Consider the following 27,062-nt stretch of genomic DNA (forward strand, 5'->3'; position numbering starts at 1 on the left):
ATACCACAATTTGTTTATTTATGACATCCAAATTTTTTTAAATTTTTTATTGCTGAATAATATTCCATTTATTTTTTGAGAGTGTGGAAGGAGTGGGGGGAGAGAGGGCGAGAGGGAGAGAGAGAGAAACATCAATGTGCAAGAGAAACATCGATCGGTTGCCTCTCGCATGTCTCCACCCAGGGACCTGGTCTACAACCCAGGCATGTGCCCTGACCAGAAACAGAACTGTCAACCTTTGGTCTTTCAGAACAATGCTCAACCCGCTGAGCCACACCCATCAGGGCAATGATATCCAAATGTTAATGGACATTTGGTTTGTTCCCAGATTTAGCTATTACAGTTGCTTGGAACATTCATGTAAAGGTCCTTGAATGGCCATATATTTGCCTTTCTCTTGGGTAAATACTTGCATCCTTTGGTAAGTACATGTTAACTTATAAAGAAATTCCCAAACTGTTTTTGCAAAGTTGGTTTTTTTTTAACATTTTACCTTCCCACTAGTAATTTAAGAGTTCAAGATATACACATCTTTACCATCGTGTGGTTTGGTCAGTTTTTAAAGTTTAGACACTCTCTTAATTATACAGTGGCATTTCTTTGTGATCCTAATTTTTATTTTTTTCAATGACTAACATCTTTTCATGTACTTACCTCTTATATGTGTATCTTCTTTGGTGAACTGTATGTTCAAATAGTTCAATCAGTTGTAAATTCAGTTGTGCACTTCCTTAAGGTTGAATTTTGACAGTTCTTTATAGTTTTGGAGAAAAATCTTTTATCGTATATGTGCAAATATTTCCTCCCAGTCTGTGGTTTGTCTTTTCATCCTCTTAAGAGTATCTTCCAAAGTGCAGAAGTCCAATTTATCTGTGTTTGTTTTATGTATTATGCCTTGGTGGTTATGTCTAAGAAATCTTTGATAATCCAAGATCACAAAAACTTGTTCTTACATTTTCTTTTAGATGATGTATAGTGTTACCAATTATATTTGGGTCCATAATTCATTTCTATTTAATATTTGTATATGGAGCAAGGTATGGATTAAGGTTTTTTTGGGGGGAGGGGAATTTGGCTAGCCAGTTGTTCTAGCTTCTAATGAGAATACTATCTTTTCTCCACTGAATTGGCTTTGCACCTCTGTCAAAAATCAATTGACCATATCCATGTACTCCTATTGCTGGACTCAGTATTCTGTTTCATTGATCTACTCATGTTTCGCAATGCTGTTGTAATTACTATAGCTTTATAAGTCTTGAAATCAGGTACTGTAAATCCTCAAACTTTGTTCTTTTTTAAAGTTGCTTTGGCTATTCTAGTTCTTTATTTTTTTCTATGGATTTTAGAATCAACTTGCCCATTTTTCTGTTATTTGTTTCTAATTTAACTCCATGTGGTCAGAGAACATGCCTTGTGTTACTTGAATCCATTTAAATTCTTTGAGACTTAATTTCATGGCCAGGTTAAAGTCTGTCCTAGTCAACATTTCAGGTTCATTTGAAAAGAATGTATAGTTTGTTGTTGTTGTAGGGTAATATTCTATAAATGCCCAATAAGGTCATAGAGGTTGATTGCATTCTTCATATCATCTGTGTTTTTACTAATATTTTTCTAGTTTTATTAAGTGCTGAAAGAACAGTCAATATCCTTAATTGTGATTGTGGGTTTGTTTCTCCTTCTCATTCTATCAATTTTTTGTTTCATGTGTTTTGAAGCTCTGCTGTTACGTAATATACATTTATGATTAATATGATGAATTGACCTTTTTTTATCATTATGAAAAGCTCTCTTTATATCCGGTGATACCCTGTCTTATAATCTATTCTATTTAATGTTGATATAGTCACTCCAGCCTTATTATGTTCGTTTGTTTGCATGATATATGTTTTCCTATCCTTTTATTTTCAATCCATGTATCTATTTAAGGTACATTTCTTATAGAGAGCACATCGTTGGGTTTTGATGTATTTTTCCAGTTTTGACAATCACTGTGTCTTAACTTGAATGTCTGATGTCCACATTCAAAAGCCCGACCCATGCCTCTCAGTCTCCTCTACAAAGCCTAGTTCTCCAACCCAGTCTGGTCCCTTTCCCCAGAAGCCAGGGGACTTGAAGGGCTGTGGAGGGCACATCGCTTATGACTCTGTTTCCCAGACTTCAGTCACTTCTGGACTTTGATGGTTTCCATATTCAGGCACCACCTGACCTATTCATATTTAATATTTTTCTTTAGAAGTAGTCATTTTTAAAACTTTATATCACCATAGTAATCACTACCATAAAGTGGAATATCACAATCACTAGCCATAAAGGAAGGTAACAATAAATGTAGATAAAATACCAAAAAAAAACCCCATAATCTTATTAAATTCTAGACAGCCACTGATGTTGACTGAAAGCTCTGGGACTAAGCCCCCTCTCCTTGAAAAGAGATGGGTATTAAAGACCTACAAATACCAAAGGTTTTCTCTTTACTGAGGGGCAGGTGACTTGAATATATGATTCAAGGTTATTTAGTGTCAAGTTTTGGAATGCCCTGAGCTTACCTGTTAACCCCCTGGTATCCCACCCACTGACAAATGCTATCTTTGGCACTTCCGAAACAGCTTCTGGAGAGTGTCCGTTTTCTTCTCTGTCACATCCCTGTGCCTAGAACATTGCTTGGCACATAGTATACTCTCAACAAACACTGAATGAATACATTCATTGTGACAGTACTTGCCTTTTGTCCCCTAATAGGCAGTAAATCCTTTTGTCCCCTAATAGGCAGTACTTGCCTTTTGTCCCCTAATAGGCAGAGACTAGCTCCTACCCATCTTTGTCTCACAAGCCCAATAAAAATGTTTTGAGTTGAATTAGAAGATGCGGGATCATTTAGAGATGCCCCTTTTCTCTTGGGGATGATAGTTCACAAAATGTAAACAAAGATTCCAATGAACTGCATTTTCAGAACGTCAGGACGTGCGGTGATTAAGCTGTTTCACTCTTCTGCCTTCCCAATACTACTAATTTTTCTTCTGTGTTGTCTCTGCCTCTGCCTGTTTTCAAAGGGTCTGATTTATAAAGGGAAAGTCCTGCTGATTGTTTCAGCCTTCTGCTAATTGCTGTGCAGAGGAAGCCCTGGTGTCATTTAAGCAGTTGAATGGCTCTGTTGAGTGCCAGTGTGACTGGAGAATGTGAGAGCTTTGCAATTCCCTTGTTCTCATGACAAAGTCTAGCAGGCATGCGAGTTTACACAGACAAGTGTTTAGCAAAAGTGCCCTTAGTCATTGACAAGTCTTTAAGAACAAGAAATGTGACGCAAGATGAAATTTTGTTCTGAAGCTACCTATATTCATTATAGGTTTCTCTTTGTCACAGAGCAGTGAGGGGACACAAGCTAGAGGAACGCTGGCATCAAAGTGAGAAACACAAGTGTACTCCTTATGTGTGAAGTGCTCCACAGAGTTCACCCCATATTGGGATGTGCGCTGTAAAGGAAGGTTTCTGAAAACTAAAGTCAGTCCTGATGAAACAAGCAGTATAAACATCATTGAATCCAGGTTCTCCAGGAACAGGAACGTCTGTGAAAGAGAACAAAAACAAAGGGAACCAGCATGATTTGGGCGCCCACAATGGGCCAGGACAGTGGTTCTCACAGTAAGACCGCTGGGTCAGCAGCCCCAGGCTCACCGGGACCTTGTTTGAAACACAAACTTGTAGCCTTGAGCCAGAACCACCAAAACTGATCTGAGGGGGCCAGTGCCCAGCAAGGTGGTCCCACAAAATCTCCAGGTGATTTCCATATAAAGGCCAGCTTGGAACCTACTGGATTACACATGTTGCACACACTATTTCAATGGATCCTCTTGGATCCAAAAAAGTAGGTATTGGTCTCCATTTACCCATAAGGAAACAAACTCAGTGAAGCTCATAAGTTTCCCAGGTTTACATAACCAGAAAAATGGAGATAGCAAAAGATCTGTTGGCAATTTATGATTTCCCACTTGAATCAGTGTTTCTCAAACTGTAAAATGTAATCACATAACCCGGAGATTAAATGTTAAAATGTAGATTCTGACCTAGTGAGTCTGGAGTGAGCCCGAGAGTCAGTAGTTGGAAGTAGCTGGGGCTGCCGTGCTCCGACGCACAGAGCACTCTGGGCAGCGAGGCCTCGCCTGTTGCAGCGGGGTCACCGGGGCTGTGGCCTGCGCCTCGCCTGGGAGCTGTGAGCGCTCCAAATCCTAAACCTGCCCAGACCTAGTGAATCAGGAACTAGGCGGGGGGTGGGGCCCAGGAGCCCGTTTTGACAAACGCTTCAGGCGACTGATTCCTACCGCAGTCTAAGAACCACTCTCATATGTCCACATTAGAAAACTCAGTATTTGCCAGGTATGAAGCCAAGTGGTACTTACGTTTTAGGTATTTGCAAATCATTAAAAGGGAAACTGGGCAAAGGAAAAAGAAAACATTTAAGCCTGAATGGTAGCTTGCAGTGTTTTCCCATGAGGTAAGGATGCAAAATGACTATCACTGGGCTGCATGAGAGCATTTCTCTGCAAAGGCTCTTGCAAATGCAGGTCGAATGGGGGGCCAGTGGGCACTGGCTCTGAGGTAGGGGGCGTTTTGACCAAGGGATACAGTCATGTGTGAACATGCTAGATCTGGCCTTGCACAGAAGAGGGATGCTGAAGTTTTTCCAAGAAAATGTCTAACACTTAAAACCTATATAATTTTGTAAAGCAATGTCACCCCAAAAAATTCAAATTAAATTTTTTTTAAAAAAGAATACCTAACAATGGAGGAGATATAGTTGCAATACTTTACAGAAAAGTATGTAAAGAAAAAACCTTGGGATTTTTCTCTTTATTCTTATGTAGTCTTAAAAGTTCATTTGGCTGTCTTCATTTATATCGAACCAGTATATCCTGTTTTGATGTAAGTAACATTTGATATTATCATGAAGACAAAAGGGAGAGATGGTGTTGTGTTGAGTCTTTCAGGCTCATGAAATTAACTGAAGTGAAGAGATCTGACTCCAGACGTCAAGATCAGCAGGGTGTCCCTGCTGTTTCTCTTCCGTCTCGGTGCTAACCCAGACTCAGGCACATGAGAACAAGGGCCAGCATGCCCGTGGCCTTAGGGGTTACATAAAGGTGATCGCTGAGGACAGGGACCCAGAATGTTATAGGAGGTGTTTTGTGCCCATGTTTGGGAAGCACCGATAGTCATTTCCTGTTTGGGTGGGAATTCTGAGAAGTGGATCTTCAAATGGTTTTTGATAATAGAGCAGACAGGAAAGACCTTTGATCCATGCATCAGATACTTTTGCCTTCTAAGGAAATAATCATCAAAGTGTTTTCAGTGAAGAAAGATGATCAAAGAAATTCTGCATTATGCCACTCACTCTGTCATTTTCATTGCATGGAAATGAAGGGAGGGTCTCAAAGGACCCAGTTTCCATGGTTATTGTTCTCATCCAGCATTCAAACGCCACTTCGTCCCTAACGTCATGCCACGTACATGAAAGCGTTCAGTTGTCATTAAGCTGTTGCTCAAAAATGTTCAATCTTACGAAAAAAGATTGCTTAATAAGTCCATTTTGTAAGCTACATTGATTATTTAAGAGAATAGCACTTTTCTTGATGTTAATCAAGTCTTTGTCCCTTTTCATAATATTGGGGGAGTGGGAGCTGCGAGGAGACACAGAAACAACCAAACAACATAAAGCCTGAGTTTGAAAACTTTTATCAGAATCTTTTTTCATCAAAGCTAGCATTCTTCTATATAATCAAGAAATATTTGAAAATCACTTCTCATTTCATTACAAATGTGTATATGAATATGAAGAATGCTTTTGTTTTTTAAACAATATCTACCGCTTTTATTGCTCCATTGAATACAATGAGAAATACAGCAAGGACCCTCTCGGAGGTGCAGGCCCAGATTCCTGACCATCACACCGCCTCTTTTGCCTGTCATAGGTTTGGCACTATCGGGGTACATGGTTGTATTTTTTGCTTTTCTTTTTTAATCTCATTCTACAGAAATTTTTCTTATTGGTATGCTACCATGAAACGCTTTGTGAATTAATATCTTTAGGGACATCAGTACTAAGTATATTGGTCAATAGAGACCAGTACACTGGCCAAATCATTAATGATAGCTCTAAGGTAAAGGTTTCCACCACAAGCTTGAAAGTAAAGAGGCCAATTAATCTCAGTCTCTTATGGATTCACACTTAACTGAGCTTCTACATGCCAGGCCCTGTTATCTCTCAGTACACAAAGGTAACCAAATGAGACACAACTCCTGCTTAAGTAGAACCTACAGCGTGGAAGGAGAACAGACAATCAAACAGTACGAAGTCGTGAACTGTGAGAAAGGCAATAAGGGAAGAGTTCACTGAGAATGTGACGGAAAGACTTGACCTCATGCGGGACTGGAACGGGGGAGCTCTCCGGGAAGGCTTCCCTGTGGAAAGCACCTTTCAGCTAAGATCTGAAGGACAAATAGCCAAAAGGAAAAGAATGGATTGGAAAGCTTCCTGGGTAAAGGAGTCACATGTGCAAAGGCTCTGAGGTAGGAAAATCAGAGGGGTGGGGAGGAGGCCGGTGTGACCCGCACGCGGAGAGCCCAGGGTCAGCAGTGCTGCCGGAGAGCTGGCCAGGCCACGCGGCAGAGCTTCACAGCCAGGCTCTCCCCTGGGCCTGACCCCAAGACCTACAGCAAGTGCAAGATTTAAGCAGGAGAGTGACAGGATTAAATGTACAGTTTGGCAAGATTACACTGGGTGGAGAATTGAGAGTGGACTGGGTTAGGGGGCCTGCCGAGTTCAGATGAGCCGACGGCAGCCTGCACCGGGATGGCGGGGTGAGGTGGAGTGGCGGTCCCAGAAGTGTTCGGCAGCGAGCTTTTGCAGGATTTGATGATGGACTTAGACACGAGGATGAGAGAAAAGCAGCCATCAAGGGTGTCCCCCAGGCTCCCACAGCAGGACATCTGGTGATTTTCATTGTGACGGATACTTCCCATGACTTTGGCATTCAGCTGTGACACAGGCAGAGGCAGACACTCCAGCTGAATGCTACTCCCTTTCCCATGGTCATTCTGAAATGCATGTTAAAGGAGTATTTAGTGTTTATTTACTCGCTTGCTTATTATTGTACTGATCCTGGCCTAGACTCATTTTAATCGCTAAAAGCCCTATGAGTTTTCATTTTAAAAAGTTGATTTTAAAATACATTAAGAAGGATGTTTCCATACAGTTTTTTGTTGTTTTTTGTTTTTGTTTTTTTTAGTTTTTCTCCCATAGGAGAGATCAAGGTTTAGGTCCCTAATTCGTAAAATTAATCCACAAAATTATTAAAAATCAATGTATTAAATAGTTACCTAGGCAAATCTTATACTTCTAAGACTGTCAGCTGCCATCTGCAGGTATGGTTCGAAGTGGATCATCATGTCCATGCCCAGGCTTGGGGGTCCCAGGACCATGACATGTCACTTACCTCGCTCGGTTCAGGCTGTTCTCGATTTCTTTCATCTTGTTTATTTTCACAGATTTTGAAATTATATTCCAAACTGCCCGTTTTTAGCCATCAATTTGTATTCTGTTGAACACATAATTTTCCCAATGTTTTTAATAAAATTTTTCACACACATAGAAGAGTTAGAAGTGTACATAAATATGTATGTACCTACTATGTAGATTCTATAATTAATATTTTGCTCTATCATATATTTGTCCATGTATCCCTATATTCCACAGTCCATCTTATTCTTTGATATATTTCAAACTTAAATTGCAAACATCAGGACATTTTGTTCTTTGGTACTTTAGCATGTATGATTAAAGAGAGTTTAATTATTATTTTTTTCAGTAAAGTTATATGCAGTGAAATGCACGAGTCTCTAAGTATAGCATTCCTTGAGTTTTACAAATGCATGTACCTCTGAAACTCAGACCCCTTCAATATACCAGACCTTAGCATCTCCAAAGTTCCCAGTCCTCTCTGCCTTCACTCCTACCCCCAACACGAAACATCATTCTGAGTTATTTAACTATGTCTTAGTTTCACCTGTTCAGAGCTTCATAGTGTCCACTCTTTCCTGTTTGGCTTTGTTAACTCATCATAATGTTTTGGGGGATTTTTCTTTCAATGTTATTTTTGCTTCAGGTATACACATACTTTACAAAGTGTTCTCCTCAGTATTTCCAGTGCCCAACTGCCACCACACATAGTTATCACAATGTTATTTACTGTATTCCCTATGCTTTATGACATCCCCATGACTGTTTTGTAACTACTAATTTGTACTTCTTAATCTCTTCAGCATCTTTTCAGCTGAGTGCCCCAATCCCCTTCCCCTCTGGCAACCAGCTGTTTGCTCTCTGTGTCTATGAGTCTGTTTCAGTTTTGTTTATTCATTATTTTGTTCATAATCATCATGTTTTAAGAGTCATACCTTAAGAGTCATGTTGTAGTTATCAGTAATTTTTTCCTTTTTATTGCTGAATAGTGTTTCATCATATCAATCTATCGGTTTGTTTCTCTTGTTGCTGGATTTCTGGGCTCTTTCCAGTTTGGGGCTCCTTTGAACGTTAGACGATTGTTTTTGTGAATATATGCTTTTGTTTATCTTGGGTAAATGCTCAGAAGTGGAACTGAATACTGAGGACTTGGATCATAGGGTAGGTCTATGTTTAATTTTATAAGAAACTGCAAGACGTTTTTTCATAATGGGTACAATTTCATACTCCCTTCAGTTCCACACTTTTGACAAAAATTCTTTTTAGTTTTAGACATTCTGGTGGGTGTTTAGAGAAAATATAAGTTTTAAATTGTTATTCTGTAAGAGGAAAACAATCAAATGACCCTGAAATCACACACACACACACACACACACACACACACACACACACACACACACACACAGTATTTGTAGTGTTTTTCAGAGCCAAGCATAATCAGGTATTTCTAAACACAGCATGTAGCACAAGGACAGCAACATCTGTGGGAAGCTATAGTATTTTAAGTAATTAAAGGTGTAAAGCTATGAATTTTCTTTCCAAAAACAAGCTGTTAGCTTCCAAGGACTTGCTCTGAGCTCCGGTGAGAGCAGCCCAGGCCGAGGGTGGCACTGTTCGCACGGCAGAAACTGAGCGCTCTGCCTGCGCATTCCCCCGGGACACACAGTCTATCACTTACTATACGCAGACATAGTTGCACTTTAAGCATTTTTTACAAAAGGAAAAACAACAAAAACACTACACTCCGGAGACACTAGCTGACATGGGGTCATTGAATTCTAATTTTTTGCTTTGCTTTAGAATGCCTGTAATCAAACTGATTGATAGCAGAGATTCATACCCTCCCCAAAACTTGAAGGAAAATCATATTTCCAGTGCCCTGCACTGACCCAGGAGGTGTTGTCCTCACACCCCAGTATAGCAAGCCTTGGCCTGGGACTTCCCTTCTGGGCCCCACTGTAGAGGGCATGTGACAAACAGGAACTGGTTCTGGAGCAAGAGGAAGCCTGGTTTGAAATTGGGCTCTGCCACATACTAGCTGTATGGCTCAGGCAAATTCATTCCCCTTCTCAAAAGCTCGGTTTCCCTCTCTGTCAGAAGAAGGATGATCCTTCTTCTCCTGTGAGAGTGTTATAATGACTAGGTTGCAAATGTAAAGCTGATAGCACGTGGCCATCATCTAAGAGATGGCTGCTATTGTCACAAGGAGAGCTGGAGCCTCTCTCCTCCTGCCCCACAGTCTTCAGACCCCCGATCCCTGTACCCCCAGGCTGCCCACCAGAGAACGTCAAACTACAAAACCCCTCCTTCCCTGCCTATCTCCTCAGTGAGCTTGAATGAGAGTTCTGAGAAAATAATTTTAGTAGAATTGTTTATGGTGAATGGCACCAGATGTTAGACGTTGGTTCTCAAGTTTTGGCTAAGAAAGAATTCCAAGCCAAGACTCAAATATAAGCAAGGGTTCATTTAGAAAGTCACAGGGGTAGATGAAGTCAGCTGTAGAAGTGAGCCGGCTGGTCTGCGTGGGCTCAAGAAGCAAGTTACAGAGGCAAAAGAAGGTCCCTTAGAGCTCAGGAGAAAGAAAGCAGAGATACGAGTTTTGAGGGAAGAAAGGAGGAAGGAAAGGGGAAGGCATGCTCCAGAGTAAGAGAAAGAGTGTGCTGGGTCCTTCATCTTAAGGTGTTTTATCTGTTTCCTAAAGGTGGGGATTTTAGGTGATGTCTCAGGGGAGGATCTCAACAGAATATTCATCAGCTTTCCAGGTGCGGCCTTTCAGGGTCACGGTCTCCACTAATTGGTCAGTGCCAGAGCAGGGGGTCATTTGTCATCACAGTGGGTCCTAATGTCAGCCACAGCATCATTTTATCTGGGTTTGCTGCTTTTTCGGGCATGGAGCTGAAACACAGCTGAGGCCTAGACGTTATCTCTAGTTTGACCAAAACTCTGCCTCTGTGGTCAGCAGACCCGAGGCTTTGTTCCTCAGATTGTGTGATGCAGGTCAGAGCCTCTTTGCCCTGAAGGCCTAAAGCTTAAGGGAGTGGTCATGCAAGGGAGCCATCTGAGGCCAGTGCCCAGTCCCCTTGTTTCTCCTCCAAGGGGTCTACCGCACAACTATGGACATGCCAGAGGAGGAAAGGTTAGGGGAGGGTCCAAACCACAGGACCATCGATATGTTAGGGGATGAAAGGTCACCCTGGGGCTCAGGTCCCACCCTACAATACTTGTGTTCCCAGTTTTGCCCGTTGCTAGGCACCCAGGGCTTTCCACCCTTGAGACCTGCTGTAGCTGGCCTACCATTCCTAGTCTGTTCATGTCGGTCTAACTGCCATCTATAGCAGAATCATTCATACCAAGTTATAAATGGCTGGTGGATTTAGACCTGCAAGAGAAAAAAATAATTCTAAAATAAATTTTTATCCAAGTGAATCTTTAGCTGTAAGAGGCATGTAGAAGAGGCGTGTAGGTAACTTTTGTTGGGAAGCTTCAGTAAAAACCTAGCACTGCTGGGGTGTGAGGGGGGCAGGTCCGCAGGGGCTGCTCTTGCCGAGGGGATCATGGAACGAGTCACAGGATAGGGTCCTGGGCAGCAGCTGCTGAGACAGCCCGCACACCTCTGCGAGTGAAGCAGGTGAAGGTCGTTCAGCTGGTCAGTCAAATATTTCTGGTCCCTGTGCTTTTGGTAGGAGAGTCTGTCAGAGAAAGATGAGCCAATTTGGGGGAGATTGGGTTGGAGTGGATGCTGTGTGTTCAGCTCAGGAAGTGCCAAATGCAGCATTCTAAGCCGAGGAAGACCAGCGCCTCCTCAGTGGAGGGACTGGTACCTCTCCTCTCCTGTCCTCCCCATTCCCTCTCCTCCCCTCCCCTCCCCACTGGGGTGGGGGCTGGAAGGGTTCATTTTCATCCCAAAGGCAGGGTTTGGCTGTGTATCTGCTGGGCCTTGGGCTTCCTCTGGCTCTTTTTGGACAGAACACAAGCCCACATTGTCCTTCCCGGAGCTCCACAGTTTAGTCAGCTGGCCTGTGAGGGCCAATGAACTACATGAAGAGATTTCTTTGCATGTAATCTGGGAAGTCATGGGACTTTGTTCCTAAAGGAGAGATGTTTTGTGATTCAGAGAGTAAAGCTAGGTATTTAAAGATCACTTGCTTTTGAGCTAAAGCTGATAGAGCAACAATTTACAAGGCAAAAGTTGTATTCATTTGGTATGGATCAAAAAGTCACACTGCACTCAGCAGCTTTGTAGCAAATGGTCTTTATCTATTAAGGAAAATCAGAGTGGTTGTTCACAGTAGAAATAAAAAGGTCCCATAATTATGGGATGAATGAGTCACAACCCTTAGTCAAATTAAGACCAAGATCTCAACCAGGCTGGCCATGTGATGGTTTTGGTAATTACGTGGACGGGACCGTGCAGAATCATCCATAGAAAACCCCTATCTTAACACTTCAGTTTTACATGATTATGTTTCAGTGGTTCAGTCAAGCTGGAACACTTTACCTGTATCTGATATATGTGGGATTTCTGGCTAGGGCAGTTGTATTGCGCAACCATCCCAGCTGTTCTTCATGGACAGCCCTGCACACTCACCTGTCTTGTTTTTCCAGTTAACTTATCCCATTTGTTGTGTCGCTGCAAGTGTTGGACGGTCTCAGCTGCTAGAAGGAGACAGATTTAGCAGGAAGGCAGCAAGATCATAGCGTGATAGAGCTAGATATGTCCCAGGGACAGAGTCTCAGTCCGTTGTAAACATGAGAACTGCAGAACCCCAAAGAAAGCAAACTTATTATTTCCAGTGTTAATTACTTCATCCTTTGAGCATTGGCACAAAATCACCAGCACAAAAAAAAAATTGATAATGAGAAAGAAGTTGGTGCTAAATTGCATCTCATCTTCAGATCTCGTGAAGAAACATGTTGTAAACTGAATCTGTCTATAACAGAGCATTTGAAGAGCTTTTTGGGAAAAGCTTGTAGAAGTGCTAGGCTTAAATTTGTATGACTTTTATATTATAGATATATTGTGTAATATATAATGAAATATCAACAGGCTATATATTAGCCTTATAAAAATCATAAATTTTTGTTATGGCTTTTCGTCTTTATGCATTTCTGCAGACTGTCAAAATGACAGCAGCTGACTGAGGTCCTGCTTAGAAAGTGTGTCTTCTGAGCATCTCCTGCTCTCAGGCTCAGCCATTCTCTAAGTGTCTGGACTTAATAGAACATTTATAATATTATCACTTGGTGCACATCTTTCACCTGTTCACATTATCTGTGCAACTTCTCGCTCTCTTGAATTCTTCAGAGCTTTTGAGTGAAATTGTTTGGCTGCAAATGTAGCTCATACTATATTTTAAATCTCTTTCTCTTGTTTTACCAAACTTTCGAACAACTTTAGATTCACAAGATTCATCGTGATTCAGGAGACAATTCTCAGACAGGTGAGAATACTTCAATTTCGCTCTCATGCACCCAGGCAGCATCTGTGGGTTCACGTCTCTAAGTTACCCTGAGGTAGTCTAGATTGATAGCCACCACCCCAGAACCTGGATTTCTGAACTCTGAGTGCTGGTGCCCAAAGGTTGGAAAGCCAGAATAAAAGCAGAATCCCATAAAATTTTTTGAATATTCACTCATGGCAGCTTTTTCTACCTGATGCCACCCTTTCCTGGTTTGTTGTTGTCGTCGTTGGCTGGAGACCACGTAGCACAGATAAACCTACGATGGAGAGTGGCCCAACAGTCCAGGGCAGACGCATCGTTCACACCGCGGTCAGCCTCCCCTTTGCAGCAGCCGGTGACTACGTACAGTTAGAAAACGGGGGTGGGCCCTGGCCTGGGAGTCAGGCGCACTGAGTCCCCATTTCTGCTCCCTGTTCCCTCACCTCACACCTTGGGCAAGGCTCTGACTGTCTGACCCTTGGTTTCCTCAGCCATACAATGATGACATTTGAAAGGTCTGAGATTCTCTGATCCTAAGAGGGAAAAATGAGTCCTCTGCAAAAGATTTAAAAGTCTTGTTCTTGCACACACATAACCCACTCTCCCCCCGTTAGTGGCTTCGGAGCCACTAATGCACAAAGTCAGACCCTGGGCTATTGTTAGTCCCTCTCCTTGATTCTAGGATGGACCACGTGTTAGCCTACTCAGAAAGGATTCATGTGATTGTTCTGATCTTTGGTTTCTTCATTTGTAAAATGAATTAACAATGTCCATCTGGTTGTTATGAAGACTAAAGGAGAAAATGTGTATTATCTCTAGCAGTACCTAGTATTTAACTGTTTAGCCTCTTCCTCCCCCTCCCCACCCATCTCCTCTGTTCTCTCTCAGATGTTTTGGTTTATTTCCTTTAACATTTACAGCAAGAGCATTATTTTAACTCACTTAAGGGCTTCTGGGTGCCAAAATCTGTTACAAGCATTTTCATATTCTTCACAATGCCCAGGATTGCCTTGCACATAATAGACACTCAATAAATACTCACAAAACATTGATCAGTTTAAGCCATCCCAGCTTGGAAAGCACAGGTTCTACCATTCATTAGCTCTTTGACTTTGAGCTCCCTGCATAATCTCTCCAAATTTAAATTTCCTCATCAGTAAAATGGGGATTGTATTATGCAGCTCTTAGAATTGTTGCAATGATGAGATAGAGATTATTATTGTTAGGAAATATTAAAGCAGCATGTCTGCTGCACAGTAGGCACTCAGTACCTGGTAGCTATTTTTAGGTTGGTGACACTGTATCCATTTTGCCACTGAACATAGCTATTTATCAACTTTATATCAACAACTCTATCAACAACTATATCAACTATAACAACAATTATATCAACAACTTTATCCTTCTTTTTTCTGATTTTTAAACTCATTCCATGAGCATCTAGTAAGGGAATGAAAAACGAATTCTTTGATTTAAATGACCTTTATTGAAGAATAATTTCTCAAAACTTTAAATCATTTCTATTGCTGTAGTTTCTCTTAATTTCAACTGAGATAAAATCAGGAAGAATAATCAGTATCCATCTTTGCATAATTTCTAATGAACGAGTTAGAATTCAACACGACAACCTGGGCCACCAGCTGTGAAACTAACCTCCCTATTTTAGTTTTATTTAGAAACATTTTAAGGAATTCTTATGTTCTTTAAACTTGAATATAATCTTAACTTTTCAATGAATTAAATTTAGTTATTATCTGGTAAACAAAGTGTATCTAATTATTAAGTCCCTGAATAAGCTAAAAATGAATGTCTTGTGAGTGATCACTGTTAGTTTCTGAGGGTTTGAACATGATCCCAACAACATTACTTCAAGTCCCGCTACCTACAGTTTTTTAATATAGAAATATCAAACTCATATTAAGGCTAGAAAAATTATTAAGACAGAGTGTGGAAGACAAAGTTAGACAAAAGAATAGCAAATATTTTAAGTTAGACCATTTAAGATGTGTCTCTATGGTTATGGTGTTCAGATTAATTTTATCATAGTTCTGCCTTTCATCTCATACTGTAAAAGAAGCGTATAATTCAAGTTTAGTTACTGATTTAACCTTTTTTTAATTGAATCAGATTTTTTAGGACACCAAAGTAAATAGTGAAGAAAGATGATCTAGAAATGTGTCTAAGACACATTATGAAGTGAAAATGGCAAGTAGAGCAACATTGTAACAATACCTCATGTGTGCCTCAAAGAGAAGATATATATGCAAATGAACAGGTTAATAATAAGAGCCAACGTGAACCACATACTTCGCAGGCACTGTTCTAGGTGCTGTCTATGGATTAACTTGTTTCCATCCCACAGCGGCCTGTGAATGAGGTGCTGCAACTATCCTCACCAGACAGATGCGGTTGCTGAAGCTCGGGAAGAAACATCCCCGAGGTTACACAGCTACTAGATGGATGGGGACACTTGAATTTGGACAGTCTGGCTCTGGAGCTGGGCCTATTAACTACCATGCTCTCTTACACCTTTTTTGGGTGTCACTAGACGATTATTTTAAAAAGCATTCATTCTTCTTTTTTTCTCCCTTGAAATATCATTTCCTGGTGTCTGAGAAATGCACTCTCCCTGCTGGAACCTGCATGTCAGCCTCCTGCCTTAGCACAGGCAGGGGCAATTCTCTTACAGTTAAGTTTCTCTCCCTGCTCATGCGTGGCTCCCGCAAGAAGCAAGTGCCCTGAAAATGCATGTCCCCGAAGCCCGCTCTGCGGCCCTGACGTGTTTCCCCTTGGTCGCCGCCGGTGCCGTGCACCGTGTGCTGAGACCTCGCCTTAATGTGACAGCACATTTTGAGTGTTAAATTCAAAGCCTGTGAAGACTTATGTAGAATTTGAAGTGCTTTTGCCCCTCAGAAAATGGGAACAAAAATGAGAGTTTAGTTATTAGAAATTGTTTGAGTATAAAACTGCTTTTTCTTCTCTTCCTTCTTGGGGTAGGCATCATTTGATGAAATCACATCCTCAGTCGAACCTTGGAAACCATCTACAGCAAGAGCATTACTTTTTGCTGAGTCTGACTTTTTGGAGAGGCCTCAAATTAGTTTCACAAGTAAATTGACTCTCTTTGGATTTCACTTGTATTTTATTTCCTCAAATATCCCCATTAGAGCCTTCTCCATTCAGTTAAATGTATTTATACTCCAGGTCAAAACGAACCCCCCAAAATTTCCCCTAAGTCTTAATCTTTATTTTTAGAAAGAGTTTATTAATGGAACTAGATAACCCTTGATCATAGGCCCCATTTCCATGATGTAATGTGGCGCCACAAGAAAAGGGCATCGTTTTACAGCTAAAGCGACTGAAAATTCTGTGTGTGGTAATAATTTGAAGAGAAAGCAGTTTCCTATTTCTTAAAAATATTTTATAGTGTGTAAGAGGTATCCTTATTTTCTTTGGAGGACGAGGGGAAAAATGTGTCCAGACTTCATCTGTGAATAAGCTGATAACTAATCACTCCTCATTGCTCATCTGAAACCCTTAGAGTCTCATTCACTCAGATACAAGAACAGGAGGAGAGAGTCCATTGATGTGAAGTCGATATCATCTCGAGGCAGTGATGGTAAGAACTTTTTCAGATTTCCTTGATTTTTTTTAAGTGTAGAAAATGACAGAAGAATATACTAAAGAATTTGTCAGCATATAAACAAATCCCCAAGGAATAGGATTTCAGCTAAACCGGACCTCACCCATGTCAGCAGTAGAATGTTTAGGCCTTTCCATTCTTTTTTTCTTTTTTTTTTTCTTTTTTTTTTTACTTTTTAGTCTTTGTCTTCTCTTTGAAGTGACTCGATGCTTGTTCCTTGGTGGCCTAAAGTGTGTTGGACACCAAAGCGCTCAGTTTCAGTAGCTGGGTCACTGTTGGGTGCTAGTGGCAGAGAGGGGACCGGAATCTTGGCTTCCCAACTCCAATACAAACCCAGTTTTCAGGGTACCTGTTACACGCTCTTACTTTCTCTTAATAAAATGTCACAGGTAAATTGTGAGACAGAATTTAGCAAAACATTTTCTGAGTTCAATCAGGCCTAATCAATCCACTGGATTTGCAGGGAGATGGGAAAGTCAACGACAATTCTTAGATTTCATCCCTACATGCCTGGAAGACATAAGCACTGTTTACAGAAATAGGGACGTCTCCACGAGTGGCCGGGTGGGGGTTCAGGGGATGATAAACTTCATTTTCATGAAGACGCCAAGGATGCTAAAATGCAAGGCAGGCACTCATGCTGGAGATGTGGGTTGGGGAGTCCCAGAGGTGACAGAGGAGCAGAACATCTCTGAGGGGGTGTAATAAAAAAAACAAAAAAAAAACCCCAGAGGGTCTGAGTCCAAGGCTTGAAAGTACACCCTCAGTGAGAGGGAGGCCGGAGAAATAGGGCCAATGAAGAGGACCGGAGAGCAGGGAGAGCCATACAAGTTCAGTGTCACATGAACCGAGAACAAGAGGGTAGCAAAAGAAAGCAGATGACTGGCAGTGTCAAATGCTGCCGAAATCAAAGAGCTTCAGAGCTGAGAACAGACTCATGGGCTTCACTCACTCAGTTGGTTTTTATTTGGCAAATGAGGACAAATTCTACAGGTATGAGGATGGGATGGTTAGTGACTGATAGAAAGGAGAAGTGGGGTGGTAACTCAAGGGGATAAAAAGGAAGGGCAAGTGAAGGGCTTTTCAGTCTGTTGGGTCATGGTGGGAAAGCTGAGTGTGAGGGAAGTGTCTGAACCACAAGAACCAAAGACCCTAAAGAGAAAATGGATAGTTCATAGAGGAAGGGGGATAAAGCACACGGCATGCGAGGGACTGGGGCCGGGAAGGGAAGGAGGGTGGACTGAAATATTTCCAGGTGGACTGAGGGTGTAGATATGCAACATTTTAGGTGGAGAGGATAATGACTGAGGGAATTTCAACCAGATGAGCTCAGTTTTCATGGTAGAGTTTGTGTTGCGATCGTCACCTCCACAGAGTGCGGGGGAAGTGGAGGGTGAAGAGGAGGGAAGAGGTGAGCAGCGTGGCTGCTCGGGCTGCAGAGGGACCGCGGAGATGGCGGGGCAGCAGGCCGGCTCTGTTGGTGCGGCGAGACGAAGCGATCCCGTCTGTACCCTGCAGATTCCGTCCCTCCTGCCTGCCTCACAGGGAGGGGTAGGAAGATCTGATGGGAACAAGTGCTTTTAAAGTAAAGCTTCCGCCTTTTGAATGCCTGTAAGCATCACCTATTCAAAAAAATTATTTTAAAAATGAAGCTTGCTACAGATTAGAACTAGAGCCATGGGTTCTGAGTGTTGAGAACCTTACAGGCTCAAGGATGTGAGTACCAGGCTGTAAGTCATACTGAGCATGGGTTCATTCTTCTGCCCACCCCCCGACCTGGACCGCGCCTCTCCTCCCGCACTGCACACTTACCCAATTACACGGCCAGCGGCTAAGGACTGAACGTGGGGGAACTGCCCAAGATGGGCTTCAGTGACTTATGGGGAAATGAGTCCTGTGGGGTCATTAGGCTGTTGGAATGGCGTCTCAGGATCCCATCAACCTTCTCTGAAACTTCCCTGGTGGGCCTGGGACTCCTAAAGCCTTCCTGCCACCAAAGTTCCAGGCCAGAGCATCCTTCCCAAACTCTGGCCAGTAGTGGCCAAGCTCTTAGCCTTTTAGGATGAAGAGCTGGGCGAATTCATTGCTTTGAGAATCAGGCCCCCAGTTCACGATGGGCTGCTTTGCTGCACTTAGCCAAGCTGAGCCACCAACACCAGACACAACTTTCTTGACTTCTCTCCAGCGCCGAGCCTCCAGAACCGTCGCTACCCGTCTATGGCCAGGATCCATTCCATGACCATCGAGGCTCCCATCACAAAGGTGAGTGGCAGCAGCTGCCTCCTTCTGCGGTCAGGGCCACCCAGCACTGGGCTGTGTTTTGGAGATGAAATGATAAATGATGTACCACTGATATCAAGGAGTTTACAGCCTAGGAGAGGAAACAGATATTGAACAAACACAATATATATGTAGTTATAAATTGCAATAACTTCTATAGGGGAAAACAGGGTTTAGGAGAGGAAATTCGATGAGGGCCCTATTTGGGGCGTGGGGGAGGGTCTCTCTGTAGAGAAAGTAATGTTCGACATAGGCCATGAAGCATGCAAAGACAGAGAGGAGAGGAGGGGGGGAAGGATATTCTCGGCAGCAGACATAGTAAGGGAGGAAGCACTGGGGTGGGGAAGTGGGGATCGGAGCATTTGAGGACCTGAAAGAAAGTCAGGGTGGCTGGAGCTTGGAGCAGCGGGGTGGGGGGAAGACAGCGACATGGAGTTGTGCAGGGCTCAGTTCATTCCGACCATTTGGGCCACAGTGAGGAGTTCACGGTTCAGTTTCTGTGTACTGGGGCCCACTGAGGGGCTGAAAGCAGGGAGTGGCATGACGAGGGATGCAGAGTGGGTTGGAGGTGGCACGGGTGACAGTGCAGAGGCCAGCGGGGGGGGTTCCAAAATTTCTGGCAGGAAATTGTGTTAGCTGTTCTAGAACTATAGCAGTGGAGATGGAGAGAAATGAATGGATCAGGAAAGATTCAGGGGCAGAATCAATGTGAGTTGGTGGTTCATTATACTGTCAGGGTGGGGAGAGGAGGGAGGGAATATGATATGCAAACCAGGGCCTCTCCGACTTTTAGTTTGAGCATTGGGACAGGTGTGTTTTCTACCGCAGGGTGGAAGCCAGAGAAAGGAGCAAAAGCTCCTTGTCTTCCATTTTTTGATTTTGTTTACTTGCTCGCTTTGGGGAGAGGAGCAAGATCATGAGTTTGGTTTTGGACATGTAAGTAAGATTCCAATAGATATGTCAGGTAGGTAATTGAATATACAAGTCTGGAGGTCAAAAGGAGTCCAGAGCTGGGATGTAAATTTGAGAGTCCTTGCACATGGATGATACGTGTTTCAAGTCGTGGAAATTAAAGAGCTCATGCCTGGAAGGCCTGGAGAGGGAGAGAAAGGTGCTCTGCCCTGGAGGAGGAGAGAGCTGGAGAAGAAGGATCAGGGAAGGGGCCTGAGGCAGTGAAATCCGTGAGGCAGGAGAAACGCTAGGAGGGAGTGAGTGCCGGGAAGGCCATGGGCACTGTGGCCAACATGCCACACCTGATTTCTTCGGGTTCCAGCTATGTGAAGTAGAATCTTCAATTTTTTTTTCTTGCTTGACTTCCTTAGGTTATAAATATAATCAACGCAGCCCAGGAAAATAGCCCTGTCACAGTAGCAGAAGCCTTGGACAGAGTTTTAGAAATTTTACGGACCACAGAACTGTACTCCCCTCAGCTGGGTACCAAAGATGAAGATCCTCACACCAGTGATCTTGTCGGAGGCCTGATGACCGTGAGTGATGAGGAAAAACCGGAAATTCTGGGGACGTGACATTCCATGTGCTCTAGGCTACACATAACATGTAGCATGTACTGTTACCTATAATTGCAGAAACACCTGATATATGGGTAAACGTCGGCGTAACCAGAAGCATCTGCCTCAAAATTTACGAGTGTGGCATTAGTCAAGAAATTCTTGCATTTATTTTTCTGTAGAAGCTTAGTAAAGCTGACTGACCACAGCAATGGGAGACAGCCCTTCAGAATTCGTGTTACAGTACGGAGTTCATAGCAGCTGGTTGAGGGCAAATATGCATGACGGGGCTCTTATTTACTCCTTCCCTTTGACCTGGTAGGTACAGTATTGGATTGAGGTTATGGCTAGGTTTCGTCGGATCTCAGGCTCTTTATATAATTGAAAGGGTTTGTGCTCAGACTACAGCACTAGCTCCCAAAATCTTAGCTGTAGAATCCTTTCTTTAAATAAAAGTTTATATAGAAGGTCCCTTTAGGATAGGATAAAAGCAGAGTGGCACTGCTCTGGTTTGGTTGGGGGGACCTACCCACCCTCTGCCCTGCCACCAAATGCTGAGTGTTGACTGGGTTTCTGATCCATCCTCCTTGTTCCTACTAAAGGTCTCTGATGAGCCTGCACTCTGAGGGACCTGCTGTTCCTTTCCTGCCCCTGGGCTGGCCTTGGTTGCCCCATCCCAGTGCAGCATAGACCTCAGTTAGAACGCCGGCCAAGGTCTCTCAGGAGTGCGGCCACCGCAGAGCGGCAGCAGGAGGGTTCTTGTTCCCAGAACAAGTTACCTGCCCTCCTTCCCCGGCCGCCAGACTATGTTGGGGTTCCTCTCCACGTAATGCTGTAAGGGGAGAGAGAAAGGCAAAGGGAACACAGCGGAGTCCCCCTGTGATATCTGTTTTAGAGGCAGGGAAGTTGTACCCACTATTGGCTTATCTTTTATTCAGTTGTAAAAATTAAGCTCTTGGACCTAAAGATCCAAGGTGTGACTTCAGGGGAGCCCTTTATTAATACTTTTAAGCCTCAGCACACACTTTCTAGGGATGACAAACAATGATAAATTATACAAACAATTATCAAAGATCTAAATAAATTAGGTACTCGGGTGGAAAATGAAGGGAAGGAAAGTGAGATGCAAGAATATCTGGGGACTAGTTCAAACTCAAAAGCCTAGTAAATGACAGGACATCGGAATTCTGTCCACTTCCTTATGCCGTCCCTCCAAAGGTCTCAAATCCTGAAACTTTTAAGTGCTAGCAGCAATGCTTATGTTGCAAAACAGAAAATACAGTTGGAAAAAAATGTAGATTTTAGCCAAAATTTAGCTCAAACTTGTTAAGGTTTTACATTAAGGAATTCCCAAATGTGGACCATGGCATTGGCTCCCTATAAGCAAAAAAAATAACAAAGTCCTTATGAGGGCGAGTAGGATCACTTCAAAATCGCTTCCATCCAAACCAAAGCAAGTTCACTTCTGTGATTTCACTACTGTGCCTTCAAAATGACAGAAAAGAAAGATGGCATGAGAACAGAGCCAGCTCGCAGCTCATTTATGTGAGACCTGAATGCAGTCATTTATACTTCATTCTCAGTTGTCCATCCCCGGGACTAATAGCCACGGAAGGGAGACTATCCCGTGTCTTGTAGCTATTGCTCTGGTTCAGTTTCGAGCTTCAACTTGGAGGTCCAGACTGACTGGGTTATTCAGGATTCAAATCTCTTTGGCTAATCAAAGAAATGAGAAAATGATACTGGCATATAAAATGTGCTTCTAATAGCATCTTCCTTTATTCCAGGATGGTTTGAGAAGGTTGTCAGGAAACGAGTATGTGTTCACTAAGAGTGAGTTGTAATCTCCCACTTGTTACTTATAACCTGGCCTGGGCATTCCCCAGTGTTGTGGTAATTTGGTGTGTGTGTCGGGGGTTGGGGGGCCTTGGTGTTACTTCCTGTGGGTTTAAGAGATGCTTAAACTCATCTCTAATGGTCTACATGTGAAACCAGGTCTCCTAATTAAAATTACATCTCTGAACACTGTCAGAATAAGAACTGCAAATCTCTGTATGTTTAAACTGACAGTTAAAGGGAATTATTATTTTATTTGGGGGCCTTGAAATTTAGTAACATAAGACAAGAACCCTGAAGTGAAAATCTTCCTACTCTTGGAAGTTCAAGATTTTATTTTCATAATAGCAGCCATGACAATGGTAGCAAATGCTCCAGGGCACACAAGGTTCCTCTACTAACCAGCCTCCCCACCCCATTTGTTTGCTCAGACGTACACCAGAGTCACAGTCACCTTGCGATGCCAGTAACCATCAATGATGTCCCCCCTTGTATTGCTCAGTTACTGGATAATGAGGAAAGTTGGGAGTTCAACATCTTTGAGTTGGAAGCTGTTACACATAAAAGGTATGTGACTTTTCTGGCTGCAGGCAGGGAGGGTTGATGGCCAAGCTCAAAACTTGCACGTCTGGACACTTTGAGAGGGACAGGAGTATTTGCCACAAAGGACCTCACCAGCTGTGCCTTTCTTGCCATGCTGGGGGAGTGTCGACTGAGCAGACAGTGGCCTCTGAGTGAGTTCTTTTATGGCGAGAAAGTAGTGAGTAAGATGTGGGCTCAGCTTGGTGATGACCTAGGACGAGGAAATACTGAGTCCTTTTCAGATCTACCCAGGCCATTCCTTTGTGTTGATGCACCAAGATTTCTAAGTCTTCTCAGCCCCAAACTTGTTGGAGCCCCACCTTACACAATGAGTTTGAGAGTGCTATAGACTTTTCTTTTGATTCGTTCTGTAGGCAGGGCAAGCGTCAGATAACTCACAAAGTCCTCTTCTTATAGTAGGAGAAGGCTGAGTCTTCCAGGGGCATTAGTCTGTTAGGATGTAAATGCCTCTCACCTGTAAATAACATAACTCAACATGATATGACTTGGCCAAGGCCACACAAGCCATTGCTTTTGTCCTTAGGCTCAGTAACTTCCTCAGGGGATGCAAAGGAAGTACAGAACTTATGTAGAAGTGGAGACAGAGAGGAACTATGAGAGAGAGATGTCCTAGGCTCCTTCTAACTGGAGGAGGAGCTATTTTTATGCCCTGTGCCTGAGGAATAAGCATCAGAAGAAAAATGCCTCCGTTCCCCATTCCTCAGTATCATCAAAGAAAGGAGTTTTGGGACCAGTGAATACAATGAATCAGGGTTTGTTTGCCTGTTTTCCAGGCCATTGGTTTACCTGGGCTTAAAGGTCTTTTCGAGGTTTGGAGTATGTGAATTTTTACGCTGTTCTGAGACTACTCTTCGGGCTTGGCTCCAAGTGATTGAGGCCAACTACCACTCCTCCAACGCTTACCATAACTCCACTCACGCTGCTGACGTCCTGCATGCCACCGCCTTCTTCCTTGGAAAGGAAAGAGTGAAGGTAGAATTTTGATATCATGATTTCATTACCTGCCTAGATTAGCGATCCAAGAATTCAGTCTTAGTACATATTAGGCAGAGCTATTTTATAACCAATTTGACAGGTTTGTTGTTGTCGTCAGCTACCAAATTGATTGGTCACTTGGTGCTGTAACACACAGCCTTTTCTCGTAGCCCTCCCCTCCCCCAAATGCCTAAAATAATGATTTATGTCACTTTAAAGAGTCCTTTACATGCCCAGCTGATCCATAAACCCATTCTCCAAATGTTCACAAGGAATCCTTTGTAATACTGGGTCAGAGGACAGAATTTAATTATTATAGCAAATGGTTACTAAGTCTAGATGTTAAGTTTTAGGATCAGAATTTGGCCATTGGTATATAATAATCCAGACAGTACTGAGCTCTTCAGCCTTGTACTGATTTGCATACGTGTGTGTGTATGTGTTGAGTATACATGCATCTGTAGATTAATGACTGTTGTGTAATTCTGAAAAAGTTCTATGCCCCTTTGTCTTACTTTGAAGTCAGCGCTGCTACGTACAGGTGCTGGTTTGTGGAGAAGCCCGATGCACACCCATGTACAGCTGGCCAGAGATCCCATCTTCCCTCCTTCCCAACGATCATCATTTGCACAACAAAGCTTGTAATCCCTCTATTACAACTAGAAACGACACTTAGACTACTGATATTCCTGGGAGGAGTGCTGTACAGGGGACTGACATCCACGTCAATCTGCAAATGCCTGACATGAGATCTTTTCTTCACTGTAAGGCCCTGGTAGTTGAGGAGCAGTATTGTCCCCTGCAGTGGGCTGGGTAGAGAGAAGCAAGAATGGCACCAAAACAGGGACAGGAGTATTTCCTCCTCACCTTTGCCAAATCCTAGTATTCACTTTCAGCAGCAAAAAAGCAAAGAATGTGTTTCAAGAATGATGCTTTTGAAGATTTTTGTCTCCTACTTTAGAAAAAGGTGTTATCCCAGGCGATATCGGCCTATGTTTCCATAGCACTTTCTTTGAGGAACTAAGACACTTCCAGTTTCCAGTCCAGACTCGCGTTCCTCCACTGCATAGATGTGCAGCTGAGGTCACCCCCTGCCAGCTGAGGGTAGGACCTAGGGCCTTAACCCCAAGACTGAAGCGATCTACAGCTACTGCAGTCTTGAGTTAAAGATGAACCTCACTTAAGCAGAACTACTCTAGAAAAATGTAAATGTTTGATAAATTAGGGAATGCTTAGCCACGTTATTATCTCCCTTAATCTCTCTCCCCTAAAATAAGAATTTTTGTTTAAATTGTGAGCTCTGCTAATGCATTCAGACTCTGGTTGAATTTCTCAAATAGCACCAATAGAAACAAGCCTAAGACCAGATATAATACACTTACAGTGCAAGACATTTTCTAACTCTGGCAGCCCCTGCCAGAGAACCAGAAAATTTCAAGGGCAAGGAACCTTGGAGAGTTGGGCTGGAAGGGGCGCCTGAGCTCAGGGGTTTACTCAGCAGCCCCAGGTCACTGGTTAGTCCATGTGACAGACTTCAAGTGGGATTTACTCCCAAGGCTTCTTCCACCAGGCTTGTGGCCACTGATGGAGAGAGCCAGGGAAATGTGTTTTTACCAAATTCCCAGGCCATGTCGCCTCTAGTTTCTTTATGTGATAGAGCTCCACACCCTCAGCCCAGCCATATGGATAATGTGCCCTTCAGTTGGTTATGGGCATGTTATCCACTCCTGCCAGTTCCCCAGAACCACTACAAGTGGAGAGGTCAGAATAGCCAGCATTCTCTTGTTATTCTCCTGGTATAAGGGACTATTTACCCTAGAAAAGAAACCGTTCAAAGGCTGATCTAGAAGGGAGTCTATTCTGGCCAACTTGCCTCAGTATGATCCTGAACTTTTCCTGCTGGTCAAAGAAGGGAAAAAAATGTGCAGAATAGTCTGCACCTCAAAGGGTTTAGAATTTCTCCTGTTGTGGGTTTGGTGGAGAAGTTTTCTTCCACAGACAGTCCCACACTCCCATGGAGTCCTTTGCTTCTCCCATATGCTAGTGAGCAAGCCCAGCCTTCCTTCCCCCTCTCTCCCCAGTCTATGGGACACTGCATTATTAGACAGTCCCACCAACACTGCAGGACATGACCAATTATTGGTACCTTTGTAAAAATTCCAGGTTAAAATCAGTGTAAGCTGGAAGGAAAGGCATGTCTCATCTAATGCCATTTTGTGTTGTCTACTCCAGTTACTTGAACTTATTTCATTGATGAATTTTACAAAATTGAAGCAAGATTGAGCCTACTCTGGGAGCACTGGCTGAGGGCCCCATGGGTCCGCACAGCACAGGTAGAATCAGTCAGAGTGGAGCCCAAGTTGGGGCCACTCTGGGCCCTGCCTGTACCTGCAAGTAACCATGGCCTCTCCTGACCAGCAGCCAAATAGGACTGGGCACGTTTGCTTGCTCTGAGAGTGATAGAATCAGTCTCCGAGAAGAGCTGAAAAAAGCAGCGTTGACTGCTGTCCCTCTTCAGGGACCTGCTGTGTGGCCAGGGGCCAAGTCAGCGTGCCCACTAGCTCCAGGTCAGGACTGGAAATGGAAATGGCTCTCCTCTGGTGGGGACAGCTTTCCAGAAAGCCTTCAGGGCTGAGCTTTAGACGCATTGTTCCTTACCTGTTAGCGCTGGAGTAGATTTTCCTCCCTCAGCCTGTGAGAACGTGGGAATATCAAATATTATGCCTATCCCTCCAGCCTCATCTTGGGGATTACTTTGCCTCTCACTTACTAACCTTCAATGAATAAACCACTTTTTCTGTTTCACATAGGCTGTTCTGCCTGGAACTCTCTCCCTTGCCACTTTAGTAGGCAATTCCTGCTTATCCTTCAGGATTCAGCATAAAAGTCTCTTCCTTAGAGAAGCCATCCCTGGCCACCCTTTGGACCTGTGTTGTCCAATGTGGTAGCCATTGGCCACATGTGACTACATTTAACTAAATGTTGAAAAATTCAGTTCTTCAGTTGCATTGTTCACGTCGAATGTCCAGTAGCTACACATGACTAGGGGTTACTGTATTGGGTAGTACAGATATAAACATGTCCATCATCACAGAAAGGTGAGTGGGCAGTGCTGCCCTAAACTAGATCAGGCCACACAGTTATGCTCTCAAAGCACCTGTTAACATACTTATTAGCATATCTCACAGTGTTACTTTTACTTGTGTGGGGTTTTTAAAAAAAATCAGTTTATGCCTTCCCCGCTAATCCACTCCATTAGTGCAGAG

General features: G+C 43.2%; 1 protein-coding gene across 1 annotated transcript in view; it reads left to right on the plus strand.

The window, feature by feature from the left end:
- PDE8B (phosphodiesterase 8B) overlaps positions 1-27,062 on the plus strand; it is a 185,992-nt gene that overhangs the window by 150,943 nt on the left and 7,987 nt on the right. The window contains exons 11-17 of the mRNA XM_054578511.1: positions 12,909-12,951; positions 16,493-16,570; positions 18,780-18,856; positions 20,197-20,361; positions 22,170-22,215; positions 22,650-22,785; positions 23,595-23,793. Coding sequence (XP_054434486.1) covers positions 12,909-12,951; positions 16,493-16,570; positions 18,780-18,856; positions 20,197-20,361; positions 22,170-22,215; positions 22,650-22,785; positions 23,595-23,793 — 744 coding nt within the window. The remainder of the gene's footprint in view (positions 1-12,908; positions 12,952-16,492; positions 16,571-18,779; positions 18,857-20,196; positions 20,362-22,169; positions 22,216-22,649; positions 22,786-23,594; positions 23,794-27,062) is intronic.

The sequence above is a fragment of the Pteronotus mesoamericanus genome, unplaced genomic scaffold (genome assembly GCF_021234165.1).
Source record: "Pteronotus mesoamericanus isolate MK-2021 breed Mesoamerican mustached bat unplaced genomic scaffold, CSHL_Meso_final contig_50, whole genome shotgun sequence".
In the NCBI taxonomy this organism is placed as follows: domain Eukaryota; kingdom Metazoa; phylum Chordata; class Mammalia; order Chiroptera; family Mormoopidae; genus Pteronotus; species Pteronotus mesoamericanus.